We start from the raw sequence: 14,283 nt of genomic DNA, 5'->3' as shown, positions 1-14,283 counted from the left end.
CGATATTTATTACTAGACGACAATATAAGTCTCTCTAATCTCAAAGACACATGTTTCAAAGCAATACTATCTTTACTGAACACTTAAAGAGATCTTCGTATCAATAAATTCCAACATTCCTGAAAGACGTAAAAAGAATGCATCTCAAACTGTCAATGTTCTTGATGACAGCGTAACGGTACCAAACGCGCTCCAGAATGCTGACAGGTATCAATGTGCCTGGCGAACGCAAACAAATACATCTCAAAGAGTGCCGAGATCTTTGAGAAAAAAAAAGGAAAAGAAGAAAACGTAACCTCGATTCCAGTAATCGCCTTTGGCAAATGAAAACATCTTTTAAGTGTCACTTGACGAAAGAGATCCGGTTTCATACTCGGCGATGCGTCTGCCAACGTGATCCTTTCACGGATCGACGAGTAGCAGCATCCCTGCGTCGTCCCAATGACAGGCTAGGCGCGCCTGTGGGAGGTTAACTCAGCGTCTGGCCGGAATTTTCCAACTTTTCCAAGTTTTACTCACCCAGATCGTCCATGATGCGAGCCGGGATCTCCGTCCCACGAAACTCTGGGATACCGCGGCCACCTCCACCCAGCCGAACAGGTCGTGCCGATCGCCGAGAGAACACGGCCCTTGTCACCGTCGTGCACTGGACAACTTGTTCCACTCCGACTCGCACGCCCGCGCGCCGCAAACGTCAAACATGGAGGCTCCGGTCCTCGACCGGATCAGTAGCCGCTCTAAGCATCGCGGAACCCCTAAACATATCTGATCACAGATTTTTGTTCAGAAATATAAAAAAGTGCGAATTATGCAATATAAATTAACTGTAATTTCAATTAAATTTATAAATCTACTGATATATATAGATTTATAAATCTATTGATATATATAGAAATAAGATTTATGCTCGTTTTTACCAATATAAATGAACTTTAATCTTAGTTTTACTTTTTGCTTCGAGTTCTAAGGATTATGTTCTTTTATCCTTTTTAATTTTAAGGATCTTGTAAGGCAAATGCAATATGTTAAGAATTATTTGAAAAAAATTACAGATTATTATTAAATTGCATTTAAAAGAATAGATTAGACAAAAAGATTAGAGTTGATCGTCTGGATTAATAAAAAATTATTTCAATAAAAAGTAATATTTTAAAAATTGTTTATTTTTTATTATAAAATTAATGATAAAAATTTTAATTTTTTAATATGAGTACTTTATAAATTCAAAAATATTTATATAAAGTTACATTGAGATGCAGAGATTAATTGTTCAGTAAATAAACAAAATATTTATTTGTTATAAACTAATTAGTGGAATCTCAATGAAACTTTGCATAAGTAATTTTTAGTACTTCAAATATTTATATATAAATAAAAATTTTTTAAATTTAGATTTTTAAAATTTTTATTTATAATAAAACTATATCAAATAATATCAAATAAAATAATCTATAAAAATGTGTTGCTCAATAAAAACAGAATGTTAACTTTCACATATGCAATTTAAAGCATAAATATTAATGTGTATTTTATGCCCTTATCTTCTTAAATGAAAAGATAAAGAGTAAATTAAACTTATTAAATCAAAATTGATTTATTTGATAGAAAACATTAGACAACTAAACACTTTAATCAAGTAATCCAGCATCTTAATTAAACATCTTAATTAAATTCAATGCAAATCAAAATTCAACTCGAAATTAAAATATATGCGCATTTTTCCAATAAGAAATGAGTGTTCTTAATTAATACATATTCTTTATTCAATCTCTCAGTGATAAAAATTTGCAATGTTATTTTTAAGGGTTGTATTTTTAACAATCGAGGGAATCGCATATTTATATATGTAACATAATATTCGAAGTTCCTTACCATTTTCTATCAGCAACTATGTTTGATTTCCGTATTTTAGTTCTTCAAAAGATAACAACTTGAATGTGCCAGAAGCTTTACGGCAAATTGCCAGAAAAATTATACGTATAATAAACTAGTACTAGACTATGTACATATGATACATTATCTACATTCGATATTCTAATTATCCGAATGAATTTATTAGAAGTTGAAGGAGGAGAAATCTCCATATGATTGTGACGAGACTTTCTTCTTCTTTGTCAAAGGCTCTGCATTCCCGTCCCATTTGTCCAATCTGAAAATCGAATTAAACGCCGCGTAAATAATTAAAACTAACAAATCTCGGTTCATGATCTTACTTCTCCTGCTCCAATTTCACATATTTTCCTATGCCCGATCGGTAGATCTTCTGAATGTCATTCTTGTCCTTTTTGTCGGTCGATTTGTTCTGACTCACTTCTTGAGCCAATCGTTCTGCCTCGGCAACTCGTTCCGCGGCGAGCTGATCATCCGCTTCTTGAAAAGGATCCACGAAAACCTGGACACCCTGTATAACTATATCTTCTATCGGTCGGTCCTTATTGTCCACTTCCACCTTCTCCATCGCATTTAACATATCTAGACCTCCTACGATCTTCCCAAAGACTGTGTGTTTGCGATCGAGGTGTCTGCACGATCGAAATGTGATGAAACTGAAATGACAATAATAATACATTAATAAAATAATAACAGGATTACAAAATGCAAGTTCTTTGTTTTATTTTTCTGTTTGATCTTACAATTGGGATCCATTGGTGTTTGGCCCTGAGTTTGCCATGGACAGAATACCTCTGCCTTGATGAACCAGATTAGACTTGAACTCGTCCTCGAATGGTTTGCCCCAAATAGATTTGCCGCCATTACCTGTATTGGTCGGATCACCGCCCTGAATCTGTGGAAAAATGAAATATCTGCATGAAATAAAGAAGAAATAGAAAAATAGAAAAATAAAATAGAAAAATAAAATAGAAAAATAAAAAAAACATGCAAAATACAATTTTCAAAATTCATTCAAGAGACTCGTCGCGCTCAATATACTTACCATAAAATTTCGAATCGACCTATGAAACTTTGTGCCGTCGTAATAACCATTCTGGCAGTGTTTCATGAAGTTTTCACAGGTTTTCGGAACCATATCACAATAAAGTTCCAAATTCAAAGCCCCAAAGTTCGTGAGGAATCTTACATATCCTGAATAAAAAGCAGATAAGTGAGAATAAGAATATATAGCTTGAGTAAAAATCAACTCAATTACAATAACATACCTTTCTTTTTGACTCTCTCGTATCGCACTAAATCTTCTGCAATCACAGCTGCTTGATGGGTAGTCTCTGCCGGCATTATCGTTGAAGTAAACCCTGCAGCAACCGCACCAGTGGAATAATGCGCCTACATACAAATAAATAATAAAATTACTTTTCCAATATTCGCTATAATAACTACATTCACAATAATTACATACATAATAATTACAAAGCAGGAAAAGCAGCTTTGTAATTATTATAAAATTCTTTAATATGATTGTGAATCTTGCTCCAAGTTCCTCATTAGATCTAAATGTATAAACAAATCATATTAAAGCAACATTTAAGAACAGTTAATTTAACAACAACAAACAATTTAACAATTACAATTTTTTTTTGCTAAGCGCAGCCAATATAAATTTCTTGCAAATGATGTACTAACAGCGTTAAATTTATCAGCCTTCTGCATAGAAAGCTCATCTTTCTCATTACTCTTTGCCGGCTTGTACTCTCTCTCTAATTCAATCAGGATCTCCTTGGTTTCTGCTGATACAGTTTTTAATTTTGCGTTTGGATTATTCCTCTCTCTCACTATCTCTGAAAAATATCATTCATACATATATAATTTACAAAATTGAATGTGTTAACTATAAAACTCATTCTATTGAACTGAATCTTGAGTGAGAAGCCTACCTTCATCTTCCACTCTTATGTTATTTTTAATATGATGAAAAGTTGACAGATTGAATTTCATTGCATTATTTGGATCCTGAATTGTGATAATGTCCTTGCGAGTGAATGGCTGATCGTTCATCAAATCTTTCCAATTTCCAGTTTTTATGTTCAACTGTTCAACAGCCTGAAAGAATAATTTTTTTATATACAAATATATTAGATTAGATTAAAAAAAAACAAAGTAGACTCTAAAGTGAAATAAAAATAGAAATATTATACTTTATACACTCACCTCATAGGAAAAAACATTTCCTGTAGTTTTAATAGCAACAATATGCGAATGTTTTGTAAATAATTTGAAAAGAACAGGGCACTGATATTCATTTTGAGAATTCTTATAAAAGTTCAGTTTGACTAAGCTCTTGGCATCCAGTGGTTTTCCTGTTATGGGATTGTGCTTGTACTGTTTTATATATTGCAAAATAGCCTCCAGCTCAAACACGTTGCCATGCAGGTCGCAATAAGGGTGCTCGAAGGGCTGAAGAGATAAGCAACAATGATCGTATGGCAATCGCCTGAACGTCTTCTCCTCGCTTGTTTCCAGATTCGTTCCCGATTTTCTTCCACCGTATAACGTCGACCACTCCGTGTACGTTAAGTACCTGAAGGAATTTGGAAGTTTGTCAAATGATTGGAAGCAAAAGCGAGATATCTTGTTGTAGTTAGGCTATAAGATTGTACGAAGAATAATAATGCAACTCACATTTTATCTTTCTGATGTTGGCGTTTCCCCATTTTGAAGTAGCTTTACAGCTGTCTTATTTAAGAAAATGTCGCAGTAATTGGCAGTAATATGAAATGAATTACGATCAATTATGAACTGAACAAATGTCTCACAAACTTGAATTCACGATACTTGTCAATTCTGTTCGTCCATCGAATAGTTGATATATACAGATATACAAGTCTCGCCGACATTTTAGACCCTTAACGAATTGGTCAAATTGAAAGAACATGGCGAAATCGACCGCGATATTTAAAGATACAAAAGATTTATTTGACCGCTTATGACGTTTTCTATCGTATTGATGCATTAAAATATTTCATTTAAAAAAAAAATGTAAATGAATGTTCATTCTGAAAAAAATATCTTTCTAAATCGCTTCAATATTATATTTTTATTTTAATGTTATCTATATTTTTAATAATAGATAAATTTCACAATGAATCCCATTGAAACTATTAAAAATGTACAAAATAAAAAAAATGCTGTCGTAATTTTTCTTTAACACGAAAATCAATATATTTGTATTTTAATATTACATATCGCAATATTATATATCATAATATTAGGGTTATTAATTATCATTATAAACTTAAAGGTTTGTAAATTCTCTGGAAATTCCAGGTATCTTTATTCAAGAGAAAATCAGAGAATTTTTTAATATAATTTTGAAGTAAATTAGAGTACAAATAATGCAAATAAATTACATATTTTAGAATTAAACATAGATTTTTATTAATATCAATAAATTGAAAATCAAGATAACGAAGTTAATTTGCAAATTTTCGAGATATAGGATCGCAATAGAAAAAAAATTATATAATCTCAATACATTAAAGTTAATTATAAATGTTTAGATAATTTTTTAATAAAACATAAAATTTTTAATTGTTTTATTTCTTTAAATAAAGCAAAAAAAATAGACAGAAAACATTTTCCAAAATATAAAATATAAAAATATAAATACAGTAGTTACTAGAAATTAAGCCATTACTCTGAAAAATAAAAAAACAGCCATAGATGTTATAAAATTAGAAAATAAATGTAATAATCTTTAAAATTCTTCTTATAAATTAATATTTTTCAGTTTCTGTAACAACTGAAAAAGATTTTAGATTCACTACTGTATTTAATTAGATCTTTGGAATTGAACTATCAAGACCTAGATATGAAGGACTAGAACTTCGATCGCGAATTGTTATCGTGCAAAAAGTATTAAGAGCAATAATAAAAAATATTATTGAGATTTCCTCGTTGAATTAACGAGTACTGTTTTAATATCTCTACTCTTTCTTTTTGTATTTTGTTATTTTTTTCTATAGCTTCTCTTATCTTTCTTAATTCCTTAATTTGTTCTTCTTCTATTTCCATATATCTTTTTCTATAATTATCAATAGGCTTATTTCTCTTTCTAAATTTTTTATTTCGTAAATTTTTTTTTAAAATACTTGATATACTGATAGTTGAACTAGAAGTAGATGCGACCGATAAAACATTTTCGATTTTTCGATCACTTAAATTCTTAGAAATAGAATTTTCAAATCTAGTAATCTTTTCAATTTCATTCTGAGTATTATCATTACCATTATCATTATTAAAAAATACAGCTGATGCCATTGCTAAGTTTGAATTTACTGAGCTATCAGCAAAAACAATTTCGGACATAATGTCAAAATAAATCCAAGACATTCTACCAGATCTTGATATTTTCTTTTTGTCACTATTTTTTATAATTAAATATCTCATCTTCAAATTCCTAAACTTTTTGTTTATTGCATCTGCCTTAACTTTATACCCATATTTTATCATCTCGTCAGATATTTCTTGCCAAAGTTGCTTTTTCTTGTTTTCAGGATTTCTAAAGCGTTCAGCCCTTTTTTTGTACTCTTCCAGCATTAAAAAGACAGCTTTTTCATTCCAGGAAAAATGATCTAGAAAAATCGTTTTGGAATATTTTTAAAATATTATAGAAAGAGATAATAAATAGAATTAGAACGAAAATTTTAAATATTTTAATAATTATATATAATATATAAATTATATAATATATAAATTTTAATAATATATATATATATTATTACTTTTATCATGTATTTCATTGGAAGCATGTTTATTCATAGTATTTCCCATTTCTCCTAATGCATTATATGGTTGCACTATTCTCTGATTCTCAATTGGAACATGTATACATCCATCATCTGTAGAATTTAAATAGAAAAAAATACAGAAATATATTCTTCTTCCACATACAACACCATAATTAGAAATAATAAGTAATATTTGATAATATAAAATTGTTATTAATAATGTATCAATTTTTATCTTCTAAAATGATATTTGATGTTTTTGAAATTTTCATTTTTAGTAAAATCTAATAAAATATTAACAATGAGATCAAGTTGATAAAATAACTATATTATATGCTGAATGGTTAAACATGATAGTTCTTATTTATAGATTAATCAATTGTATTCAACCATTCTGTGAACAGTCGATTGATTGTGTATTTTGAAACGAAGTGAAAACTAGTGAAAATTACAAGTCAAATTTATAAGTCAAATGTATTAAGTATGTTGACCACTGAAATAAATATTCTAGTGAATTTGCTCGCTTTTGTAATTTTAATCTTTCAAGATACACGATCAACTCCCTGACTAGTTGCTTTGTCTACTTTGTTTATTGTTAGTTTCTAAATGGATCTAAATATAGAAACTATACTTTAATCGTACTAAAAAATCTTAAGCCTGTATCACACTAGAAATTGAAATTAAATTTGACTAATTAAATCAAATTTGACTAAACTTAATATTTATTTTTCTTTCTTCTAAATGGTTAAATTTCAATCCAATCTCAATTTCAGTTTATAGTTTGATACAGGCTTAATGTATGTATGATTAGTATGATTAGTTTCTATATTTAGATCCATTTAGAAATTTAAGTTGTTTAAGTTTTCTGTGCTGAATGTTATGAATTGAATGACTAGCTAAATCTGAGATCCATTACTAAACATGTAATTAATGTAATTAAAATAATTTAATTTATCTGAACATGTAATTAATTTTATCTGATTAATAGACGCAAAATTAATTTCAAGAAACTAAAATGACAACTCATGTAAGAGAGAATGAACACTAAGTTTAGTTATCTATTAACAATTGTACAGATCCACAATCAACTCCATAGAAAAAATGGTGTTTTCCTTTAGAACGAGAGTTATCTAACAATCAACTGGAAATTGAACTCAGTTTAGTTTTTAAAAGGTTAAAAATAAATATATATAACTCAACAATGTTAAATAACTAAGAAAGAGACAAAGCAGCTAGCAATTTGTACCATTCAATATAATTCCTCCTTGTTATCAAATAAGTTAATTGCTTCTTCGGTTGTAATATGTTCGGTTGTAAGATATTCAGTTGTAATATGTTCAGTGTCTTTATCTAATTCAACATTATGTATTTTTCTTCGAAGCGTTCGCTCACAGGGAAAAGGAATATGTTGCTCTAGAATCTGTTGGTACCCAACACTGCCACATGCACGTCTTAACTGAATAGCTCGTTTAACTGTCTCATCGGACCATTCTCGGCAATTCATTTTTGGATTGGTGAGAACCCTAATCTGATCTTCATTGAAGACTTCTCCTAATCTACCTCTTAACTTGTTGTAAATTTGATTTTCTTGCCTCAATTTTTTCAAACGTTTCTCTGATCTTATCTTGTATAGATAACTCTTTCTTATTATCTTGTTAAACAACTCTTCGCGTTTTTTCATAGCGTCTTGAAGTTGCTCACACTTACTTTTGCTCTTTACCAATAACTGCTTCAATTCCTGACATCGTTTTTTCCAGTCTATTTCTTCCTTAACGTTCGTAAACATACTTAAAAGATCTTCCGGTTGTTTATCGTTTAATTGCTTAATATTGTTCGAGTGTAATTGATACTGATAATTTATTTTTACATTTCCTTCATTTGTCATGCTTGCAATAAGCATGTTTATGACATTGTTTTTGTTGTAATTTTCTGATAAAACAGGAATATCTTGCGACACAGAAACATCTTGTGGCACAGAAATATCTTGTAACACAGAAATATCTTGTGGTACAAAAACATCTTGTGGCACAGGAATATCTTCTGGCACAGATACAATGTGTGGCACAGAAGAAGAAATCACAGGTACAGCATTATATTTTAGTTTGCGTTTGCCATCACAACGCTCTTTCTCCCACATGTCTTTGGTGAAATGTATCTATTTATAAATAGACAGATTCGTTAATCCATTCTACAAACAGTAACAATAAAAATTCAAATAAATCATACCTCACATATTCGACTATGCATACTGGGTGTCCAATTCGGTCTACCAATACTGGCGATCCACTGTTTTTTTCGATCAGGATTTGAAGGAAAGTTTCTCATCAAAAATCCCTTTCTATTCGAATTGTTGCAACCGGGGACGCAACAACCCGTCATCCTGTGCGAAATCAATCCAGAAAACAATGATAATTGTTCGCGATAACGAGATCTCTGATATTGTCAATTATTTGTCGGATTTTTCGAGATTTGATATCAATCAAACTTGCTTATGTTGTAACTATCCGCTACTTTTATAGCATGATACAAGTAGACAAGTGCTATGCCATGCTATGCTTCAGTCTGCTCGTAACTAAAGCAAGAAGTTTGCGCATAGCCACGCACTGACCTTATTTTTCGCCATTTTAAAACAACATTTAAAATATATATGGCTCGCGTGCTTGACATAAAATTTGAAATGATTGCAAATAATCAAGTTCTAATATAAATTAAGTAAATTAAATAAGTAATAAATGATAATAAGTAATTACCAATAGAGTATTAATTATTTAATATGCAGAAAACTGAGTTTTACTGTCATAACAAGTATTGAAATCAATTCACCTGAAAACGGCGGTCTAAAAAGTCAAGCTCTGATTGGCTGCAGCAATTAAACATACGCAAGAACATGAGTGGCCAAATAGCAATCGATGATTGGTTGGATCAAAAGACAAGGACCAATCATCTTTGATTAGATCTGTTCGCGTGTTTACACTTTTTACACTCAGCTTCTTCACTTTCTACAAGTCTGTTCGGTTTGCTAAATTTAAACTTGCAAGAAGTTGAGATAAAAAGAATAGATCTTTAGGTAAACTAGGTTATAGGAATGTAAACATATGTTTTTTGGCAGTGCATATATTAAAATTGAAAGATGTCGAAAGTATTGGGAAAAATGAAAAAAATAGGAAAGATGGGCAAGAAGGTGGTCGAGAAAGTCGATCACTCGTCAAAACTGCGCGTGAATATTCCCGCGGGATTGGCATCAGCCGCACCGCCACTTGGCTCCCAGCTCGGTCAGGTTAGAACTTCACGCTGAACTTCAATAGAAAGAAAAAAAAATTTGATTTCTTTGTACTCTCTTTCTCTCTCTTTCTCTCTCTTAATTCCTTTGTTGTCCTCTCCTAAATTCTATTTCTAATCTTTTTTCTGACAGTAATCATGCTAGATTTGCAAGATCTACTCGTCTTCAACAGCATCTAATGTGGATGATTTTGATTCCAGAGGAACATCAACATCGAAAAATTCTGCAAGGATTTCAATAATAAGACAGGCAATATCAAGGAAGGCATTCCTTTACCATGTCGTGTGAAAGTGAAGTCTGATAGATCATATGATCTAGTAATCCATAAACCACCGACAATATACTACTTGAAACAGGCTGCTGGAATACAGAAAGGAAGAATAAAGAAGGGTACGAGTATTAACCTTCCTTTCAACTTGATAATTTAAATTCTCAGTCGCAGCTACTTTTTTATTAATGTTTCACTGTAGATCGACTGTCGAAATTGCCTTCAATTTTCTTGTAGTATTCTTTAAAAATGAAAAACAACATTACCAGATTTGATCCTCATGGCAAAAATTAATTGCTATTATCAAAATTTCTAGTTTTATATTTTCTTAAAAAAAAAAAGTCAAATTTAATTCTTTCCAAAAAATTTAAGATTTTGAGTAATTAACTACAGATTTGATCAAAAAATCAGAGAAGTGATAATCATGTTATCCTTAATTTATTGCTTTGCCCTTGGAATATAAAATAATTGTTGTAGTTCCTTGATATTCAATAGAGAAATAATATAACATGAATATATGAGAAGATAATAAAAAAGATTCATGAATATCTTTTTGTAGGTGAAGTAGCTGGCAAGATAACTCTTAAACATTTATATGAGATCGCCAAAATTAAGCTGGAGGATCCACCCAATGCATTGTTAAATTTAGAACAAATGTGTCAAATGATTGTCGGCATTGCTCGTACATGTGGCATCGAAATCGTGCGTGAAATAGATCCAGAAGAATATAACCAGTTTTTGAAGGATAGAGAAGTGGAAGTTTTGCGATATCGTGAGCAGCTTCAATTAGCTAAAGAAAGCAAAGTTCTTAGAACAAACTAATCTATGACTAGAATATTTTTGTTCCTATTGTAATTATATATGTATATAATAAACAGCGACTCTTTTAACAAAGATTCATTTATTACAAAAATACTTAAATTTGTTATATCTTTCTTCAACTTTAATGACTAATTAAAAGATAAACTGATGTATAAAATGTACATTTTTTATAGGTTACTATGTACAAATACATGAATTGTTTACATTCAGTAAAAAAAAATAGACTTGGAAAAAAAAAAATTTTTAATATAGACATTTATAAGAATTCAATTGATAGACTGGCTTTTTGTTAAAAAGGATAAAAGTCCTTTGTCCATAGAGAATTGACCGAGTTGTTTAGGTCGAAGTGTATCAGGCCCAGATACATATAATAGAATGATAATTTAAGAAGCGCCCAGCGTTCAGCTAACGACACCCAGCATTTATCCCATGCACTCGAGCATTGTCGAAACTTCTCGCCATATACAGAACGCACGCAACACTTGGACATTTCTATTATGGCCGTCATCCTGGATTGAGTGTGCAGCGAATACTCGATAGAGCGCATGAGATCGTTGGTTTTAAGAATCAACAGCATTTGCCGATTGACACGGTCCAGCACATTGCTGATTTGCGGCAGCAAGTTTGGGACATTCTGCTGAAACATCTCCTTCTCGCTAATGTCATAGCGAGTTTTACGCACGCCTGACATAATCGTTTCCCAAGTTCTGCCCGACACCATAACTGACAGCAGACCGTAGTAATCCTCAACACCGAGACGACCGCAGTATTTCTTCATAGCTACTCGATCGCTGTCGAGAATCGCCAGCCATAGCTTTGAATAGTCCCAGCGAAATTGATCGGATAGATCGGCGTAAAGACCGTGATCCAGCAGAATGATTTCCGCCTGGGAGTCGCGATTGCGCACTAGGATGTTACCGGGATGCGGATCCGAATGAACGAAACCTTCAATAAAGATCATGTGGCTATACAGACGACCGAGCTTGCTGGTGATCTCGTATGGATTCAACTGATGATCATGCATGTACTCTAGGTCATTCACTTGTCCGCCCTCCAGGAACTCCATTGTGAGCACGCGGGATGACGACAAGTCCCAGTATATTTGTGGTACTTTTAGCCAATGATAGTTCTTGAAAAGCCTTTGTACCTTCTCGGCATTCTCGCCCTCTTGAGTAAAGTTCAACTCTTGAGGAATGTTCCTCTTTGTCTCTTTGACTAGCCAGTCGAATTTGAAATCCGGAAATATCAGCGACGTAATGCGCACCAAAGTCGACATGGTCTTAATGTCAACATAAGAGTTACTCTTGACTGCACGATGCTGTACCTTCACGGCTACCACATCGCCATTTTTCAGCACGGCTCTGTGCACCTGTGCGAGACTAGCAGTACCCAGAGGTTCTGGGTCGATGCTCTGAAATATCTCATACGGAGACCTCTTAAAATCCTCCTTAATAACGGTAAGTACGTCATTGAACGAGGACTGAGGTGCCGCATTATGCAGTACACGCATGGTGTGTACATATTCCTGGGGCAACAGATAGTCGAGCGCACCTATATGCTGACCTACCTTGATGTACACTCCTTTATTGGTACAACAAAGCTCTAAGAGTTTCTGCGCTCCATACTTGTGAGCATTTGATTTCAGCTGCAAGTACTCCGGTGATGTTTTATCCAATTTACTATCATATAATTCTCTCTTATAATAACGGCCTATGTCAAACACTGTTAGTGCAGCACGGCTTAAGCGTACAATACCAATGGCACTGATATCATACTCATTTGTTCTAAGAGATGCCAGAGTACCCAATCCAACTGTTCCAATAACAACAGCTTTGAACAGCCTTCTGGATGTAAACATCGCAATTCGGTTGACAGATCGTCCTTTTCTTTTAACTGAGAAAAAAAACGAATTGTAAAATATATTTTCTCTTAAGATACTTTAGAAACATTACATAATCAGTATAATTATAAAATTGCACTAACCTAAAATGATGATGATTAAAAATCCTCATAAATTCGCGCGATACGAGAGCGTTTCATGGCATCGAAACTGACAAACTGAAGAATAGTGAGGAGTATAAATTTTAGAAAGTGATTAAGCTAACCTCGTTTGTATTCTACATATCTACCAGAACGTCTTGTGATCGAACAATTCTGTGCCAATTTTATGTGTATTTTCAGGCAAGGTTATAAATACACGATACTTTTACAAATGATCGCTAAACAGTTAGATCAACTTGGATTTATTTTCAATTCAACCACGTGAACGTGTCACTGCGTGTCATTAGGGGTGCGTTCCGTTTCTTATATGAAGCACATGAGTATTTAGTGCATGGGAGTATGGAGTGCAGGGTACGTTCCGTTTCTCCAATACTCCATGCGGTTTTAATAACGGAACGGATTCGCAGTGAATTCATGTAGTGAACATGGAATTTAAAATTGATTGAATTACAAATGCATTCAATAATTGTTACATCTTCTTTTTTGACAAAAGAAGAAGAATTTATATTTTTCGAGCAGCACTTATCTTATTCTGCAGGAAAAGAAAAATGAAACATTTTACCAAAATGTCCAAAAAGGATGTTTAATATCTATTTCTAAAATATTAGAAATTTAACAAAAATTTTACAGATTATTATTCTTACACATTCAGATACTTATAACAAAATCCGAAATAGATTCACTGTGAAGCAACTTAGTTATAAGAGTTTAAAATATAAAGATTTTAAAGTTAGATTTGAGATACTGTCAAAAATTTTTCATTTTTTTCAGAAATAATTAGCAATAGAAATTCAAAAGTACATTTCTACATTTTAATTATGAGTAAATGATAAGATTCTGTATACAATCTTTATTATTCAAACTATATGAAAATGGTATATATTCGTCAAAATCAAATTTCAGAAACTTTTTGCTACAATTATACAAAATATCCTTCTAAAGTTCGTTATTTTAACTTTCCTCTATCTATCTTGTAAGAATATAACTAATGTAAACTTAACTCTATTATAATCTATTATTTTATATTCAGGAATTTAAAATATGAAAAATAGCGGTAATATATCAATACATTAATTTTTCAGTATTATATAAATCAGGGACTAAAAACCGATATTCTATAGCGGTATACGCAAAATCGAGATCCAAATATCAATATTGCTTGTTAAATACCAGTATTTTAAACCAAAATTTTTCATAATATCAGTATACGCATAATTTTTCCGTAATAC

General features: G+C 31.8%; 4 protein-coding genes across 4 annotated transcripts; 1 reads left to right on the top strand and 3 right to left on the bottom strand.

Moving 5' to 3' along the window:
- Nucleotides 1-2,055: 2,055 nt before the first annotated feature.
- LOC105620240 (peptidyl-prolyl cis-trans isomerase-like 2) lies at nucleotides 2,056-4,607 on the bottom strand. The gene is made up of 9 exons (XM_012201745.1): nucleotides 4,576-4,607; nucleotides 4,105-4,474; nucleotides 3,831-3,996; nucleotides 3,580-3,734; nucleotides 3,159-3,282; nucleotides 2,936-3,084; nucleotides 2,634-2,785; nucleotides 2,214-2,546; nucleotides 2,056-2,149 (listed from the first exon to the last, which is right to left on the bottom strand). Exons 1-9 carry the CDS (start codon nucleotides 4,605-4,607, stop codon nucleotides 2,056-2,058), a joined length of 1,575 nt encoding a protein of 524 aa, XP_012057135.1.
- Nucleotides 4,608-5,811: 1,204 nt separating this feature from the next.
- Nucleotides 5,812-9,062, bottom strand: LOC105620239 (protein PFC0760c-like). Its single transcript, XM_012201744.1, has 4 exons — nucleotides 8,910-9,062; nucleotides 8,391-8,838; nucleotides 6,678-6,794; nucleotides 5,812-6,527 (listed from the first exon to the last, which is right to left on the bottom strand). The coding sequence occupies exons 1-4, from the start codon at nucleotides 9,060-9,062 to the stop codon at nucleotides 5,812-5,814; spliced, it is 1,434 nt and encodes a 477-aa protein (XP_012057134.1).
- A 751-nt stretch (nucleotides 9,063-9,813) lies between these two features.
- Nucleotides 9,814-11,053, top strand: LOC105620238 (39S ribosomal protein L11, mitochondrial). Its single transcript, XM_012201743.1, has 3 exons — nucleotides 9,814-9,960; nucleotides 10,164-10,353; nucleotides 10,791-11,053. Exons 1-3 carry the CDS (start codon nucleotides 9,814-9,816, stop codon nucleotides 11,051-11,053), a joined length of 600 nt encoding a protein of 199 aa, XP_012057133.1.
- A 289-nt stretch (nucleotides 11,054-11,342) lies between these two features.
- On the bottom strand, nucleotides 11,343-12,911 carry LOC105620237 (uncharacterized aarF domain-containing protein kinase 1). The gene has a single exon (XM_012201742.1). It carries the CDS (start codon nucleotides 12,909-12,911, stop codon nucleotides 11,343-11,345), a length of 1,569 nt encoding a protein of 522 aa, XP_012057132.1.
- Between the last annotated feature and the right edge of the window lie 1,372 nt (nucleotides 12,912-14,283).

The sequence above is a fragment of the Atta cephalotes genome, assembly GCF_000143395.1.
Source record: "Atta cephalotes unplaced genomic scaffold scaffold00025, whole genome shotgun sequence".
Lineage (NCBI taxonomy): Eukaryota > Metazoa > Arthropoda > Insecta > Hymenoptera > Formicidae > Atta > Atta cephalotes.
The sequence above is the reverse complement of the archived record's forward strand: the minus strand, read 5'-3'. Positions and strand labels throughout refer to the sequence as shown.

Bases quoted from the DNA above. Each gene is read 5' to 3' on its own strand.
- LOC105620240 (XM_012201745.1), bottom strand. From the start codon at position 4,607: ATGGGGAAACGCCAACATCAGAAAGATAAAAT. The intron at 3,997-4,104 runs GTGAGTGTATAA...TTATTCTTTCAG, and splicing joins GAAATGTTTTTTCCTATGAG to GCTGTTGAACAGTTGAACAT. The intron at 2,547-2,633 runs GTAAGATCAAAC...TTGTCATTTCAG, and splicing joins AACACCAATGGATCCCAATT to TTTCATCACATTTCGATCGT.
- LOC105620239 (XM_012201744.1), bottom strand. From the start codon at position 9,062: ATGACGGGTTGTTGCGTCCCCGGTTGCAACAATTCGAATAGAAAGGGA. The intron at 6,795-8,390 runs GTAAGTGTGAGC...TAAATTCTACAG, and splicing joins GTTATTGGTAAAGAGCAAAA to ATGATGGATGTATACATGTT. The intron at 6,528-6,677 runs GTAATAATATAT...CGATTTTTCTAG, and splicing joins CAATGAAATACATGATAAAA to ATCATTTTTCCTGGAATGAA.
- LOC105620238 (XM_012201743.1), top strand. From the start codon at position 9,814: ATGTCGAAAGTATTGGGAAAAATGAAAAAAATAGGAAAGATGGGCAAG. The intron at 9,961-10,163 runs GTTAGAACTTCA...TTTTGATTCCAG, and splicing joins TTGGCTCCCAGCTCGGTCAG to AGGAACATCAACATCGAAAA. The intron at 10,354-10,790 runs GTACGAGTATTA...ATCTTTTTGTAG, and splicing joins GAAAGGAAGAATAAAGAAGG to GTGAAGTAGCTGGCAAGATA.
- LOC105620237 (XM_012201742.1), bottom strand. From the start codon at position 12,911: ATGTTTACATCCAGAAGGCTGTTCAAAGCTGTTGTTATTGGAACAGTT.